General features: G+C 62.1%; 1 protein-coding gene across 8 annotated transcripts; it reads right to left on the bottom strand.

The window, feature by feature from the left end:
- Nucleotides 1-2,109: 2,109 nt before the first annotated feature.
- Nucleotides 2,110-14,337, bottom strand: SHROOM4 (shroom family member 4). 8 transcript variants are annotated; one of them, XM_041424195.1, is made up of 10 exons: nt 14,001-14,201; nt 10,524-10,675; nt 9,270-9,401; nt 6,811-8,758; nt 6,551-6,612; nt 5,564-6,163; nt 4,889-5,311; nt 4,619-4,805; nt 3,779-4,051; nt 2,110-3,697 (listed from the first exon to the last, which is right to left on the bottom strand). In XM_041424195.1, the coding sequence occupies exons 1-10, from the start codon at nt 14,124-14,126 to the stop codon at nt 3,428-3,430; spliced, it is 4,173 nt and encodes a 1,390-aa protein (XP_041280129.1). In that variant the 5' UTR covers nt 14,127-14,201; the 3' UTR covers nt 2,110-3,427. The 8 variants fall into 8 exon arrangements, with proteins under 8 accessions (XP_041280129.1, XP_041280128.1, XP_041280132.1 ...); XM_041424194.1 differs by lacking the exon at nt 10,524-10,675 and having other exon boundaries at nt 6,811-8,807; nt 14,001-14,337; XM_041424198.1 differs by lacking the exon at nt 10,524-10,675 and having other exon boundaries at nt 5,564-5,737; nt 6,811-8,807; nt 14,001-14,337.
- Between the last annotated feature and the right edge of the window lie 2,318 nt (nt 14,338-16,655).

Here is a 16,655-nt window from a genome sequence, read left to right as displayed (position 1 = left end):
CCCTAACCCTAACCCTAACCCTAGCCCTGGCCATGGCAGCGAGGGTTGGACAGAATGTCCTTCAATGGTCCCTCCCACCCCAAACCTTTCTGTGATTCTGTGGTGTGCATGCATGCAGATACCCCCACAGAGGTGTGATTGCATAGAACATGCCCCAGAGCATGTGTTGAAGCACACACACATGCATGCACACAAGGGGGTGTGCCAACATCTAGAGAGAGAGTCCAGCCCCACTTTCCATCCCACAGTGTCCCATGGGCCCCTCTGCTCATCTCTCACCCGCTGCTGCTCTGGGCTCTCCATGCTGCCAGAGCCCTATATCCCTTCCTTCCTGCTGGGCCATTCTGCCCCAGGACAGGGACAGGAAGGGCTCTCTTGTCCCTTCCCAATGCAAGGCTTTCCCTTTTGGTCTCTAATAGACTGTGGGAGTGAGGGGGGCCTACTATGGGGTTTGGACTTTTATGCTCCAGGATTCCCCATCTCCCACATGTGGCATGGGTCTCTCATTAAAGCATCACTACCTGCCATGTCCTCATCCTTCTCCAGCTCAGGTGTATGGGATATTGTAGGACAGATCTGGGATCTGTAAAACGGAGAGATCATCATGATGGGGAGACAGACACCGGGGCCAGGGGCTACCCCACCTCTGTGGGTTCTGTTTGAACTCTGGAGTCTCACAAAGGTATCCCCAGGACACCCCATGCCATGGCCACATCCAGCACTGAGGCTCCCTATACCCAGAAACCCGGCCATGCCGTGGGCCGACAGTCCTACCTGGCAGCAGCTGGAGCTGCATGGAGGGGCAATGGGGTTTTGAATGGGTCATGGGACACAGTTTCCCTGTGCCTGCAGTTATCCATATGCAAGGACTTGCACAAGTAGCCCTATGAACTCACATTTACACACATGTGCATGCATTCACATGTGCACATCAGACACAGGACAAGTTCCCCCGTGTGTGTGTTCACCTGCACGTGCAGTCACTCGCCACTAGCACTTGTGAGCAGCAGCATGGAGCTGTGCCCTGTACCCACGCACTCACACATATGGCATGTGTTCAAGTATGTGAGCATGTGTGCTCAGAGGTGTGTGCGTGCACTCACCTATGTAAGAGTTCAGCTGTGTGTGCTCACATGTATGTGCACACATTCATCTGTGTGTACATGTTCACTTGTGAGCGCACGCCTGTATCCTCCACACAGCCATATGCTCACACTCCACGTTTCTGGCTACTCGCCGACGCTCTCCCATGCGCGTGCACGTGTGCACTCCACCGTGCGGGTGTGCACCCCACCGTGCGGGTGTGCACCCCACCGTGCGGGTGTGCACCCCACCGTGCGGGTGTGTATCCCACCGTGCGGGTGTGTATCCCACCGTGCGGGTGTGTATCCCACCGTGCGGGTGTGCACCCCGCTCGCCCACGCTCACGCTCCCGCCGTGCCCTCGGGCTCCAGCGCACCGGGACTCCCCCCGGATCATCCCCGCGTCCCGTCCCAAGCCCTGCGCACGCGCGCCCTGCCCGCCCCCGCGCGTTCGCGCGCACCTGCGCTCCACACCCACCTGCACGCGCGTGCTCCGTCCCAGGACTGGCGCCGCCCAGCGGCCGCCGTCGCCCTTGCGCTGCCCCGCAGCGAGCGCGGCGTGGCCGGTGCTCCCGGCGAGCAGAGGGGTCCCGGGGAAGGCACTGGGCACCACCCTGCCGTACCGCGGTGAATCGGGGCACCCCGGAACAGGCTCAGCAGCAGCAGCACGGCGACATCCGCCTGGGCACGGCCACCCCTTCCCCGGGCCTGCACCATAAGCTCTGGCAGCTATGCCCTGACAGATTGCCAGGGAAAACGCTGTATCCACCAACCAAGTGCTGTGACTCCTACGTGCATCCCGGCACAAGGGTCCAGGCACTGACCCGTGCCCCAACTCAGCCTAGGAGAACTGTGAGCAGAAGACAACCTGCCCACAGCTGCACTTCAGGCGCCCCCTGTGCCATGGGGGCATTCAGCTCCCAAGAGCTTGCTAAGCCTTCGTTCATCCCAGCTGGAGCAATTACCCCCTCCCTGCTCCGGTGCCACTCGTTGGGGCATATGGACAAACCATGCAAGAGACAGCTGGAACAGAAGTGCAGCTCCTGCTGCTGCTTTACTGTTAGAGATACAATGGCATGCAGCAACATGCAGGTGCTGGCAACTCCTCCAGCACAAGGCCCTGTGCAGGGCTGCTGAACCCCACCATGAGAGCAGCATGGCCCCCAGGGGGTGCAGTCTTTGGTCCTAGCAATGATCCTGGGGAGGGTTGAGATGGAGGGAATGCTGAGGACCCCACTCCTGCCAGGCAGGTGTGTAGTGTTTAAAAGGCTAAAGGGTAGTCCAGAGCAGGGGTAGCAACAAAGCAGGGCTGCTGCTGGAGCTCACAGGCAGGCATGGATGCTGCCTGAACCGTGGGCTGGGTTGTCCAGCTATGGGGCCACACCGAAGCGCTGCAGCCCACCCACCTCCCCAAAACATTTACTCCCCCCTGCCTCAAGCTCCTGCTGGTTGCATTAAACCCCTGTGCAAAAATCAGTATGAAGGCACCCACTCATGCCATGGAGACAGGTGGACAGTGGTGGGGTTGATATCTAAGTGCTATTGGTGGCTGTTGCAGCAGAGAGGGACAGGTATCCCGTTTTGTCCTTAATGTGGTTTTTCCTCTATTAATCGCTCCTGGTGTTGAGCTAGAAACTACAGGTGAGGGCTGGGTGAGGCTGGGTTGTCTCCACTCCTACAGCATTGGTGACAGAGAGTAGCGCAGACCTCAATGTATGGGTCCCAGCATCCCATGCCCTGGCAGGGTACCATCCCAAGACACAGGTATACAGCACCTACTGGCCCCCTGTGGTCCCTCAGCCAGCAAGGAGTGGGTTAAGAACCCACTGGCTGGGGCCATTGTTTCTGACACAATGAAGAGGAAGAGGATGCTGGGGCTGAAATTCCTTCAGCTCCCTCAGGACAGATGGACAGAGCTGGGCAAACAGACGTGACAGCGGGTGAGCACGGTTTAACCCTTTCAGGTGCTGCACGAATAGTAGCTGGGGGATGTTTAAGGCATGTGGTGCAGCACCAGATACAAGACAGGCACTGGTGTCCAGGACAAGTTGGAGGGACCTCATGGGCACAGAAAGACCCATGAGAGTGCTGGTAGCACCCATCCATCTGGTCTTTCTGGGCCACAGGCTGCTGAGTGGCAAGAGCCCATGACAGCTCTATGGCACAACAACCCCTGTCAGCACCTGACTGGCAAGCCCCTCCCCTGCTTGGTAAATCAGAAAAATAAATAAAAGGCAGGGGCTGGACAGATGAACAGACACAGGGAGAATCCACAAGGGGCTGGATCCTCTTTGGCAGCAATCTGGGATCACAGCTGGGATCCCGGAGGGAGACTGGGTAGGGAGCTAGCAGTCCTTGGAGGCCTGGCCAAGGCTCTCGCGCAGGCACCTGAGCTGCTCCTGGCCCAGCTTGATCTTCTCTTCCAGCTCCCTCTGCTCAGCAATGAGGGCCGACTTCATCTTGACAAAGTGCTGGTAGTCCTGGAGGTGCTCGGCGGGCAGGTACCGTGCCACCATGGCACCCACTGCCTCCTCGCGCCGCCCCACATGCTCCTTCAGCTCTTTGGCATCCTCCAGCTGTGCCACCAGCAGCCGCTGCTTCTCCCGCAGGGCCAGCTGTGGGAAAGACAGCTGTCGTTGGCAGGGCATCCCGCAGCCCAAAACCTCATGGGTGAGGGTCCCCTCCCCCATGCCCACCTTGTCCTCAGCAGGGGCGTGCGGCCCGAGGCTGCTCAGGGCAGTTTCCACCCGGGCCAGGCGACCCGAGAGGGAGAGCAGGAGGTTGACCACCTTGTCCAGGTCACCCACGAAGAGGCGGTACTTGTCGAACTCCCCTGGGGTGCAGAGGGCTTGCAGACGAGCAGCCACATCTTCACCCAGTGCCCCATTGGCACTAATGTCCTCCTGCAGCCCTCGTTGTGCCTCCTGCAGCACCACCAGCTTGCGGCTCAGACTCTCGATCAGCTGCAGCTGCCAGAGCAAAGGGGTCAGGGGTAACTGGAGCCACTCCCCATGGGATCAGGGGACTGGCACAGAGGTGTAGGGGTGCTGTGCTGGGGCCTACAGTACACAAGAATCTTGTGGTACCCCAGGTTCCCATGAGCTACTGGCAATTCCCAGTCCCCACAAGAATCTGTCAATGTCTCAGAGTCCATGTGCACCTAATGCATGCCCCCGGTCCCTGTAGGTATCTGGAAACATCCCAGCCCCTGAAAACATCAAGCATCTGGAGATGCCGCTGGTCACGAGCATCTGGTGAGACTCCCACATCCTGCAAGCACCTGACAATGCCCCTGGTCCTTGCAGACACCTGGCAATGTCCCAGCCCCGTGTGAGCATATGGTAATGTTCCTGGTACCCGCAAGCATCCAGCAATTAACCCCATGCCCATGAGTGGCTGGTGATGTCCCCAGCTCCCAGGAACAACCAGTGATGCCTCAGTCCCTGTGAGCATCCAGAAATGCACCCAGTCTCCATGAGCACCTGGCCAGGGCAGTAGGGAACCATGAGGGAATTGTCCCCAGCAGTGTCTTGTACCTTCTTTTCCACCAGCTCATGGTCCACCTCCTCCTCCTCATCCTCCGAGCTCCCCTCCACTACCTCCGGCAGCACCTTTACCTTGTTGAGTGGCTCAGTTTTGCCCACTGCAACACCACAGTGCACTGGGAAGGAACTGGAGCTGGCAGCACTCCTGGGAGGCAGTGAGATGGGCTCAAAACCTTGCCTGGGGAGACAGAGATACAGCAATAAGCACTGGGGGGTGTCAGCCTGCCCATGGTATGGGGCCCAGTGCCGTGACAGCCCTACCTGTCCTGTGCCAGGGCCTCCAGGTGCCAGTCCTGCTGCAGACACTTCCGCCAGGCCTGTCGCTCTCCTGCTACCAGTAGCTCACCCATCACCTCAGTGGTGGTGTCAGGGGAAGCCAAGGGGGCCAGGACACTGGCCAGGGAATGGTCCCTGACAGCCATGTCCCACAGCCGCTCCTCGGAGTCCATGCAGCGGGGCTGGGGCCAGCTGCCCTGGCAGCTCACCCCCTCCACTGCCCCAGAACTGGGCTTAAGTGCCTCCGGCAGGGGAGGGCCAGAGCCACAATGCAGGGACAGGGAGCACTCACCCACCCCATGGGGACTGGCACGGCTCTGCTCCTGGTTCTGGATGAGCCTTTGGGGCTGCTCCCCCATCTCCCCGGACCGCTTCATCTTTGTCCGCTTCTCCCCGGCTCCTGACACCCTGTCAACAACCACCATGTTTGGGGGCATGTCAGCTCCCCTGCCCACCCGTGGGGACAGGGACACTCAGGGCTATGGCCATGCCAGGGAAAGAGGTCAGGGACAGGGACACCCCACAACACAAAAAACTCCCACAGGGTGCTCTAAGGATTAGGATGCTCTGATACAGAGTACAAGGGCCCACAAAAGGCCCCTCGTGTCCCGACTTGTGCTTGCTTTCTCGCTCCCACCCCCATGCCACGGCACCACTTGCCTGCAAATTTCAGCGTTGGCAGCATCAGGCCCAGGAGTCTTGCGGAGTGATCTGGGGGCCTCAGGTCGGGGCCAGGCACCTGACGGAGCAGGGGGGCAAGCAGCGTGCCCCCAGGACTGGTCTTTCTGCTCCCCGGTGAAGCTCTGTGACCGCTCCCTCACTGCCTCAGCAATGCTGCGGATTGGCATTGGGGCAGCAGAAAAGGCAGAGCCATGCCCAGCACCATCTGGTGGGTGCTGGGATGCCCGACGCTGCCTGTACTTCTCCCAGTTGGGTGGAGGTGGGCGGGGAGGTGGGGGGCCCTTCTTTTTGGGGATGCTGGGAGGGTCCAGCTTGGCACGGAAAAGGTCCTTCTGGTCACAGCCCCAGGGGCTGGAAGGTTCCAGGTTAAGATGACTCTCAGAGAAGGCTCTGCCCCTTAGTGGGCGGTGCAGCAGATCCGGGGGGCTCTCAGGGGTGTGGGCCAGGCGGTCACTATCCCACAAGAGGTCATGCGTGGATGTGGCCCGGTAGCAGGGTGGCCACTCTGGCTCGGTGCTCTCAAGGCAGGTGTGGAATGGGCCAAGCCTTGGGAAACCCGGTGGGTAGCTGGAGAGCTCACTAGGAAGAGAAGGAGGCACCCGTCCTCCCGTACAGTCACCCATCTGGCAGTTCAGGCCCATTGCATGCCCTGCCTCCTTTACCCCAGCTAGTCATCCAGTCACACTGGTGGGAGAAGCCTAGGCTTATCCACTGGGCACAGTTCCCCGGAGATGGCCCCAGACCTCTGGGGAAGGGTAAGGAGAGACCACCTTTGCTGTGGACACCTCCTCACACACCCTTGCCCTGTGTGCCCCCTCCTGCCTCAAAGGGCACCATGCCAAGGAAGTATGGGAGGCACTTTCTACATCCCCAGTCAAAATCATGGCAGTCCCCACATCCCCCGATGGAGGTCCCCACTGAGTGGCACACACATCCCCAGCACCGTGGCACTTGGCATGGGCTCACCTGATGGACTGGCTGACTTTCCTGGTTATTGCAGGTGGTTCCCACTGATCCTGAGGAAATTCCTGTATGAGGGGGAAGACAATGTGAAATCCATCCCCCAGTACCTCTGTCCCATCCCCATTCGGGTGCAGAAGACTTACAGGCAGTCTGCAGGGCCAATGGGGGAAAAGTACCCCACACCCCAACCCAGGGTCGTGGTCCAGGGGTGCAAGGGAGTGTCAGTGCTGCTCCCCAGCACAGTCCCACAGGGCATTACTCACTGGGACGAAAGCTCTCCGAGGGGGCCAGACATCACTCTCCTCTCGCCCAGGATGGGTAGCCGGGTAGCAGCAGTCAGGGCAGCGCACCCAGGACACAGGGTGACAGCGGCATGTGTGGCCACGGGGCAGCGGTGGTGGGCACAGGTCGCCTCCACAGCAGCGGCAGGGCTCAGGGCGCAAGGGAACCCCATAGGGGTAGGAGAAGCCCCGCAGGTAATCCAGCTCCCCTGGCCTCCCCAGTGGCTTGTAACAGTGGGGCTGCTCCCGGCAGCACTCAGCATAGGGGCCAGCAGAGCCAGGGCGGCTGGGTGAGGGCGGGCTGTAGGGCTGGTCCACAGAGAGGCGGCGGACATCCCGGTGCTCGGGGCCAGGGGGCTGGAAGGTGCTGGGATCACCTGCTGGCGGCTTGCTGTGCCGGGGTGGTGCCAGTCGGCTGCTCTCCTCAAAGAACCGGCGGCGGTCAGCAAAGGGCAGCAGGACCGCTTCGTCACTGCCCCGTGGTGGGGAGCTGCAGGCTGCCGGGCCCTGGCTGTAGCCCTCCAGTTCACTGTGGCTGGGCGAGTGTTTCGGCTGCAGCTTGTTTCCTGGGGACCAGTGCCAGCGGCCTCTGGCTGTTGGCACCACCCGCTCAGGGGACAGGGGCCCTTTAGGGGCTGGCACTGGGTCAGGGGTGGGGATGCCCCGGTCTGCAGAGGGGCCAGAGTTCCTGCTCTCCTCACTCGGCGCGGGGCTGAGACACTGAGGCAGGGCAGGGTGTCGCTCTGTCAGTACACTGCCTTCTGGGGGCTCCTCAGTTTCCTCCACTGGCTCCTCACCAGGTGGAGGTGCACCAGGACCCCGGCTCTTCTGCAGCTGGGCCTTGCGGCGCTGGATCTCGTTGCGCAGGCTGGTGGCAAAGCGGTCGCTGCGGCGACGCATCTGAGCAGAGCGATGGGGAGGACCCCCAGCCCGCCGGGCCCCTTCCCGATTCTCCTCCTCCACTGGCCCCTCAGTGCTGAGTACTGGGCTAGCCCCCTGGCCATCCGGCCCACAGGCTTGCTGCAGTTCAGGGCAGCAGCGGCAGGGCGGTGGGCAGCAGCAAGGCTCTGGGCAGTGTGGGGGATCCTGAGCAGCCCCTGTGGTTCCCCCTCGGCTGCCCTCAGGACGCAGCGGGGACAAGGTCCAGCGTTGCCCACTGGGGGCTGGCGAGGCTCGCCCGCTGTTGGTGCCCAGCTGGAGGGAGCGGAACTGGGAGGCCAGCAGTCGCTCGGGAGCACTGTGACGGTGCGACACCTGGCCCTTGAGAGGGGACAGCAATGGGTTGTCACCTGCTGTTGTGGCATCAGGCACTTGGTGCATGCTGTTATCCAGGTATGGGTGGTTGTCAGGCTCCATGCTCTCCCCCCGGAGTGGCTCAGCTGCACAACGGTCCAGGTGGGAGCTCAGCATGTAATACCAGTCAGCAGAGAGACAGTCCTTTGTGGGGTATGGCACCACTTTCCTCCTGCCCGCTGCTTCTGCCTCCCCATCCCGCTGGCAGAGGAAGGTGTCAGAGATCCACCGGCCCTTGGCATGCAGCATGTCCGCTGACGCTGATGCCTGGCACCTGTCCCCTCTGCCACCTGGGGCTGCTCGCAGGCTGTCCCTCCTGACAGGGGGCTGGGGGGGCACAGGTGCCCGCCAGGCCTCAGGGTGCCAGCTGGCAGATGGCTCAGCCCCTGTGGTCAGGTAGCGCTTGTCAGGGGCTTTGCAGGGGCCTTGGAGGCTGGAATCAATGGACACGGCCTCTTCAGGACGGAGAGAGAGGGCACAGTCAGAGGCGACGGAGCTGGCAGAGAAGGAGCTGTAGGCCGAGTCCCGCTTGCTGTGGTACATGCCCTGGTCAACAGGTGAGGGGTCTCCTTCACAGCAGGCCTGGCTGGGATGGTCCAGGCTCTCCATGCTCCCGATGGAGCTGCTCCGGTCAGTGCTGCAGTGCCAGGACAGTGGGTTCCACTGCAGGGACAGCTTGCTGCTGCCTAGCCCCACATCAGTGTTACAGGCACCTGCTGCTCCTCATCCAGCTACACAGAGATCCCAAGGAGCCCATCCCCCCACATACACCCTCCCTGGGACAACGGAGCACAGGGCAGCACTACCCCAACTGCCCTTCACCCCTGGACTGGGGTCACCACCAAGGTTGCCTGGCACTGGCAAGGGGAACAGGCACAGGGAACAACAGGGTGTGTGTGACTCCAGCCACTTGAGACCTCCCAGCTCTGGCAGCCGGGGCAGTGGGACTAAGCAGCTCCTGGCTGTCTCCAGCAGAGCCACCGCCCCTTCCTGCTGGGAGCAGGGAGTAAACAGCCAGGGGAAAGGGTAGTGCAGGATGAGGAGTGATGCCCGAAAGTAGCGTGGCCAGCCCCACAGCCACAAGCCAAGAGGGTGTCCCATCTGCCCTCTCCCTTTGCACAGTCTCATAACTGCCCCCAGGGTCTCACCTGACATCACATCCCGAAGGCCAGGAGAGGCTGAAGGCATCAGCCGGGCAGTGCATGGTGGGGACGTCTGGGCGGCTTTCGGCAAGTTTGGCCACGTGCCAGGAATGGGGCCGGAAGACGGGCACGCTCCTCCTGCCAAGAGCAACAGCGGGAAAGGACAAGAATGGGGAGGAAGCCAGGCCAAGGAACCGGGGCTGAAGTCACTTCCTACGGGGTTTCCTGTCCCCCCCAGGCCAGCACCCGCCCAAAGGGCATGGCAGCAAGGACGGTCCAGTCCTGCAAGCAGCCGGCACTGGGCAAGGGGATCTCACCGCTTACCCAGCTGGCCAGGGCTCCCCAGACTGCAGCATCCCTCTTGCCGCATTAACAGGAGACCGAGGACATGGCCCCTGCATAGCCCATAGGCAATGACCTGAGCAGGGCAAGTGTCTGCTGGGACTGGATTAGCTCCACCAAGGGACACTGGGGCCACATCTGTCTCCACTGTAAGCCTGACCTGCCCCCTTGTTCTTTTGTCCCTCAGTATCTGCAGCAAGCACCAGCCACATCATGTCTCTAGGAAGGATCCTGTGCTGGTCCCTGTCCCACCCCTCACAGCATCCATAGGAGTCTCCAGCCCCCCCAGCAAATGCCACTGCACAGACATGGTCAGAAGCCACCTCCTGTACCTCCCAAATGCCAAGTGCTGCCACAACATCTACTGACTGGATGAGAGCAGCAAGCTGTGCACAGGGTCAGCACAGGGACTTCCCAGAACCCCCAAACTCACCATGGATGATGCTGAGCCCCAGCACAGTCCCGTGGGACCCCTGCCCCTTGGGCAGTGCCCTTGCGCCGTCCCTGCCCCTGAGTGCTGCTGGAGCTGGAGTCAGTCAGGATGCAGCCAGGGAATGGATGCAGTTGGAGGGGCTGGGGGGGGAAGGGACTGCAAGGCCCAGCCCTGTCTCTCCTTCCTTTCCCAGGCAAGCAGGCAGGCAGGAGGCAGGCAGGCAGGCAGGAAGGGAGAGGAGCGGCCACGCTTGAGGATACCGCCCAGTGAGGGGGTGGTGAGCCCGATGCACTGCCCTGGCTCCGCTGGGTGTGGAACCCCCACTTAGCGGGAGTGCTGACAGCAGCAAAGGGGCTGCTCCCCACCCTGACCCAGCAAGGGGCACCTCCAAGCTGAAGACAAGGGCCCCTCCAGGTTCCTGCCAGTCCCCCAGGCAGCTGAAGTCCCACTGGCCCTCCCTGTGTCCCTTCCACAGCACTGCCAACCTGCGAACAACCATCTTCAGAGTGCGGTAGGAGCCCTTGATGAGGATGAGGGCCTCGTGGCGGGATCCGTACAGCGGCGTCCCGCTGATGTTCACCAGCTCATCACCTGGCTGCAGTCGGCGGGACAGTGCAGCCTTGCCCCCATCCTCCACCTGGGTGACAGAGAGGGGCATCAAGGGGGGCACAGCCCCCAGAATATCCCAGGGGATGTTCCATGGCCACCATGTGTCAGAGGAGAAAGAGGCTTTGGAGAAGGTGCCTTAGCCCCAGGCACCACAGAGGGATCTGTGGGGCCAGGCTCTCCCCCTTCTCTGGTCACATGAATTTCTGAGCAAGCGCATCAGGGAGGGGGAAGAAAGAAAAATGTCCCATCCCAGCAGATTCCCTCGCAGGCAGCACAAGGGCCCTTTGTCCAGCATGGATGCCAGCCCCCTACCACTGCCTGCTTCCAACCCCACATTGAGCTTTCTGGGCACCCGTGGTGATTTTGATGCCCAAAGGATGCCATCCCATCCTATGTGCACATAGGAGACAATAGTAGGGGAAGTGCTGAGCCCTGGCACATGCCTACCCTCCCTGACACCCATGGCCAAAATGAACCTGGCACCCTGTATTGCTGTGCTTAGAGGAATATTGCCAGCACATGAGATCCTGGCCCATGCCCTCTGCCCTAGCTGGTAGGTGCAGTCCTTGCAGCCCTGGGACAAGTAGTGACCAGCTGGGCTAGGCAGTGCCCATTGCCAGCACTGATCTCTGCCCGTCCTGCCACTGCAATGACCAGGGATTGCCAAGTCCACACCACAGGGCTGGCAAGCAACTGGAGCTGCTTCTGTGTGGTGGCAGTAGTTCAGGGCATGCAGGTGCATAGGGCAGGACCTGGGGTGCCCCATGCCCAGCACAGATGTGGCAAGACCCTACAGCCACCCGCAGGGCAGAGCTAAGCTGGCCCCATGCTGGGGCTCCTGCACCCACCCTGCCCATGGGCTCTTCACCCTGTCCAGTTGCTCCCAGGCCTGGCCAGGGAATGAGCTCTGCTCACAGTGCCTGCAGGACCAGTCTGGGCAGCAGCCAGGCCCCAGTGCCAGAGAGTACACACATGGCTTCCTGGCAGGTCAGTAGCTCTGCATGTGCCCCTGGGCACCGCTTTCCAGCCCTAATGCTGGGCAGGTCTCAGGGGGCATTCCACTACCCCTGGACAAAATGTCACCTTAGGAGGGAGAAAGGCAGGGGCAGCCAAACCTCCTGCCCAGTGCACCACTGCTCCATGGTTTTGCCTGGCACAGCTGTGCCCAGAACCAACAGCTCTCCCATTTCTCCAGGGATCTCAGCACCACAATGCCATACAGAGGCTGGGCACAGCCCAATGTGCCTGCCCGTGCAGGCATGCTGCCCTCCTACCCAGATGTCAGCCACGGGGCTGCCTTCCTGGCAGGAGACCCTGACTGCCTGTGAGGGCTCCCAGTCTTACCATGCAGTCAGTGGAGGACTCGGGTTTACCCCCTGCCATGCTGCTGCCCACCACCGGGCACCAGCAGAGCATGCAAGGCAGGCTGCACCTTCACCTCAGTCCTCTCTCCAGACACGTGCCCACCAGTCCTGCCTGCCATCGCCATGGAGATGAGCCAGAGGTGAAAGGTGTCCCCACTTGCTGCAGGACACAACCAGGTCTGCACCCATGTCTGGGCCATCACATGCACTAGGATGGACAGGCTCTGCCCTGGCATCACTCACCAGGAGCTAAATTGGGCACAAATAGCCCCTTGTTCTGCCTTTGCCACCAGTGAACTCAGCACTGGCAGCCAAACACACACTGTCTGGCTGAGCCAGCCCAGGACACTTCCCAAACACCACGCCTGAAGTTCACTCTGGGCCTTAATGGTGGGCACCAGATGGCTCACGGGAATGTCTGCCTGTCTCAGGAGAAACTTGTCTTAAGAATCACAACCAGAACAGTGCCAGAGCTGTGCTCACCCTGCGCCACACCATCCTCCATCCTTGCCCCTGACGTGCCCAGGGAAGCCTGTGCCGGAGGGCGTTTACAGCCCCATGGACGGCTTATGATCGCGTGTGAGCACTGCCGTGGGACTGCCACAGAAAGGGATCCTGCCCGGAGTGGGTTCAGAGACTAAACTCCGTCACCGAGTGCGGGGACGCCCTTCCTCTTTCCGGCCCGCGCCCCCCGCGCCACAGGCGAGGGCCGCCCCCTCTCCGCACACACCTCGGCCGGCCGCAGCGGCGACCCCGGGGGACCCTCCCCTGAATGCACAAAGCGCTGGAACAAGCCCCTTTTGTCTGCCGAGCACACGCGGTGGCGGCGTGTCCGTGGGAGCGCGGGGGCCGACACCCCGCGGCCCGCAAGCCAATCCCCTTCTCAAAAGTGGTGAGGAACATCCCGTCCTCCGGCAACCGGCGGACCCACGGGGACCCGCCACGCCGAAGGCCAGCAGCGAGTGGGGACGCGGGCACTCACTCCCTCGGCGCCCAGCTCCCCACCCGCCGGCGGTGCCACCTCAGGGCGCAGGGCTGGGACTGGAGCCACTTTTCCAGCTCCCCCAGCCAGACCGCGCTGGCCGCGTCCCGCCGAGGGCGTGGAACGGCCCGGGGGTGCAGTCGGCCCGGCTCGAGGCAGGGAGCAGCCCGGGGGCCGCCAGCCCGGCCCGCCGCACCCCGGCTCAGCAGGACGGCGACACCGGGCGGGCAGGCGGCCAAATCGTCCGGCGACAGGGCCCCGTCCGGGCTCCCTGGAGGGGTGGCTATTGGAGTTCCCCTGGTCGCCGCCCTGCTCCTTGCGGGTCTCCCCGCGAGTCTCCCCGCGGAGCGGTGCGCTGGCGGGGGCCGCGGGAATCGGTGACTCTCTGTGTGGCGAGACGTCGGGGCCGCAGGGGTCACCCTCACCGTTTGCTCCCGGCTGTGGCCGGCTCCGCTCGGCATCGCACCCCGGCGCCAACCCCGTCCCAGGCACGGTCCTGCCCCTGCGTTCCAGGGGTGCCGGGGCATGACGGGACGGACTCTGGTTCCCCCACAGTGGCCCTAAACGTCCCCGCAGAGTCCGGTGCCCAGAACGCCCGTGGGCGCGGCACGGACGGATGGGCACACAGGGGGCTGACCTCCCCCGGCTGCAGCCCGCGGGACGGGACCGGGAAAGACGTGAGGGGGAATGTGGGGGCCGCCCCCGACGCCAGCCCAACGGATGTGCCAGAGGAATTTCTTCCTGCCGCCGGGCTCGGGCTGTCCCTCCGCCCCTCTTGCTCTCACTCTTCACCGCGAGTCTGAGTGGAGGGCCGCGGAGATCGTACGTGCGAGTGGCCGTCCCCGTCCCGCCGCGCCAGGACACGAGACCCCGCGGCCGGGGTTCCCCGCACCCCGACGCTGCCGCGCCCCGGGTGTCCTCCCATCTCCCGCGCCCCGCCACGGGCGGGAGGCCCCTCGCGGGGGCATGTCGCGGAGCCCACGCGGGACTCTGCCGGCGACTCCTACCTTGGAGATGATGAGGGGCTCGCCGTGCTCTAGCCCGCCGCGCAGTGTGAAGCCCCAGGGCGCGCCCCCCTGCAGCTGCACATGTACGTACTGGGGGGCGCCGGGCCGGCCCTCGGCCCGCTCCATGGCGGCTACAGCTACAGCCCCATCCCGGCCCGGCCCCGAGCTGTGGAGGAAATGACACCCCCGCCTGCCCGGGCTGAGCGGCGCGGGGCGAGTGCGGGGCGGGGCTGCTCCGCACCGGGACTGCTCCGCCGCCGCCAATGAGGCGCGGGGGGACGGCGGCGGCCGGTTCAGCACGGCTCAGCACGGCTCGTGGCATGGCTCTGCGCACAATGGCACAGCACGGCACCTTTCTACTCAGTACCGTGGCATACCATCCTTTAGCCAAGGGACCTGACGTGAGCTGCTTGGCTCATCTTGGTACAGCCCAGCCGGTGTATTTCAGTTCAGTACAGCTCAACCCAGCATGGCACGATATGGAAGGCTGGCAGACCTCAGTGCAGCACGATACATCACAGCTCAGTTCAACGTGGGGTGGCAGGGGGGCCAGCATGGGTTAACTGGCCCAGCATGGCTCAGCCTGGCATGCCTCGGTGCAGTTCAGCTGGGTTGGCACATTCTGGCTTGTTTCAGCTCAGTTCAACATGACACAGGGCTGGCAAAGTTAAGTTTGGTACAGCGCAGAACAACCAGGGGCCTCATCTGGCTTAGCTCCACTTGGCCTGGCCCAATTTTGTTCAGTGCAGTTCAGCTTGGTTGACTTGGACAAGCAGGGCTGCAGAGTTCAGCTCAGCAGAGCCTGGCTTGGCTTGACTTAGCTTGACCATGCACAGGTTCAGCTCAAAATGACCCATCTGGGTTCAGCACAATATGGTGCCGCCAGGAATGCACACCAATAGGGACTGCTCAGCACAGCTGAGCCTGGCACGGCACAGTTCTACAGCACCCAGGTAGGTACAAGAGGGTGGTAGTAGGGTGATGCAGCCCCCCCGGCTCCCCACCATGTAGTCACACTGGTGCCCCAAGCTCCACTGCCTGCAGGCCAGCACATGCTGCTGGCTCCTGTCTGACCTACCCATGCCAGCCCCCACCCTGTCCATATCCTGCCGGGCACTTTAGGGTGTGCCTGGCAGTTTGGCCGTTCTTCACCTTTGTCTTTTCCCTGCTAGGCCCAGGAGAGGCAGCTGTACCGCTTGGGGGAAATTGAGGCAGGGGGAAAAGCCGGCGATAGCAGCCAGGGATGGTGGGAGTGGATCGTCATGGATTCCCGGGGGAACCCGAGAGTCCTGCTCCTCCCCTTCCCGCCTGGGGCCACGACTCTTACTCATCTCCTTCCCAGACAACCGGCCCGGAAAGCTCTGCTCTGCAAGCAGCGCCTGCAGTCCTGGTTGCCTGCCATGGCCTGGGAGGGTCAGCTTGCAGTGCCAGGCTGGTTCATTCCCAGTGCTGGAAGGGTCTCAAGTTTTTCTTGGTAGTCCCTGTTCACAAGCACCTGTCTTGAACTCTGCCTGCTGCCTGTGCAGCCCAGCTGCAGCCACACCAGTACAGCCAGAGTGTCACAGGGCACAGGGTGGAGCGGTACCTGGGCTATTTGTAGTGCTTGAGCCCACCCAGGAGAGATGCATAGCTTCCCCCCATACAACCTTGACATGTCTACCACTGACGTGTCCACCACCGTGACCCCACCTGCCTTGTAATGCCCCCAAATCGTGACTGGCTGCTGCCATGCCCAGACTTTTCCCAACCTTCACTGGCTTGTCTGACCCTTGTGCGCTTTCCCAAATGAGTAACAACGGCGGCCTGGCCAGGCAAGAGGGCTCTTGTGCCCTGCCTCTTCACATGGCCCCATAGCACATTTAGCACCACACACACCCCCACACAGCCCTCCTGGCCCTTAGCATGGTGCCCAGCTGGCACCAAGAAGTGTGGGCAGCAGACACCAGTACAATCCCTCCAGCTCTTCCCATGTCCCTATGCCTGCACCAGTGATTCCCAACCAGTGTGCTCACCCCCGGCTACTTCCATTCCAGCAGGAGAGCAACAGTGTACTGTGGGTCTGGGCACAACAGCAGGGGCTCTGGAGGTGGGATTGGCTGCAGCTGCCCACACCACACTATAGTGTGCCCACAGAGCATTTCCCAGGCAAGCACTGTCCCCAATATGGAAAGTGGTTCGAATGACCCATGCCAGCAAGAGGGTGAGCATCATGCTTACCTCTCAGCTTTGAGCAGGTGCTGGCAGAAAAACCTGGAAACTCATCAAGGTAGGCAAAGTTGCAGGTATGCTGGTGGTGGTGGCAGGATGATGCCTACAGTGGGGTACTGCTGGCTTACCCAGACATACTTAGAACTGCTGGGCTCAGGGTCACTGCTCACCCATGTGTCTTAGTGCCAGCTGGATGGAGTGAGGCACTGGGCAGCCTGGCTGTGCTGTGAGACTGTTGGGGAGCAGAACTCCAGGCTCTCTGTCTGCTTGGGGCAGTGCAGACCAGCATACAGCAATGGGCATAAAGTTGATGAGCTGCTGATGAAGAGTCAGCACAGAGTGGAGGGAGCTGGAGGGACTCTCATCGCATGAACGCACCCTCTTAGGCTCTGTCTGACCCCACTCCCCTGGGACCCAGGGAGCTCCTGCCTCTTTAAAACCTGATTG

Source organism: Onychostruthus taczanowskii, unplaced genomic scaffold, assembly GCF_017590055.1.
Source record: "Onychostruthus taczanowskii isolate IOZ18803 unplaced genomic scaffold, ASM1759005v1 scaffold81, whole genome shotgun sequence".
In the NCBI taxonomy this organism is placed as follows: Eukaryota; Metazoa; Chordata; class Aves; order Passeriformes; family Passeridae; genus Onychostruthus; species Onychostruthus taczanowskii.
Note: the sequence above shows the minus strand (reverse complement) of the source record. Positions and strands in the feature narration are given on the sequence as shown.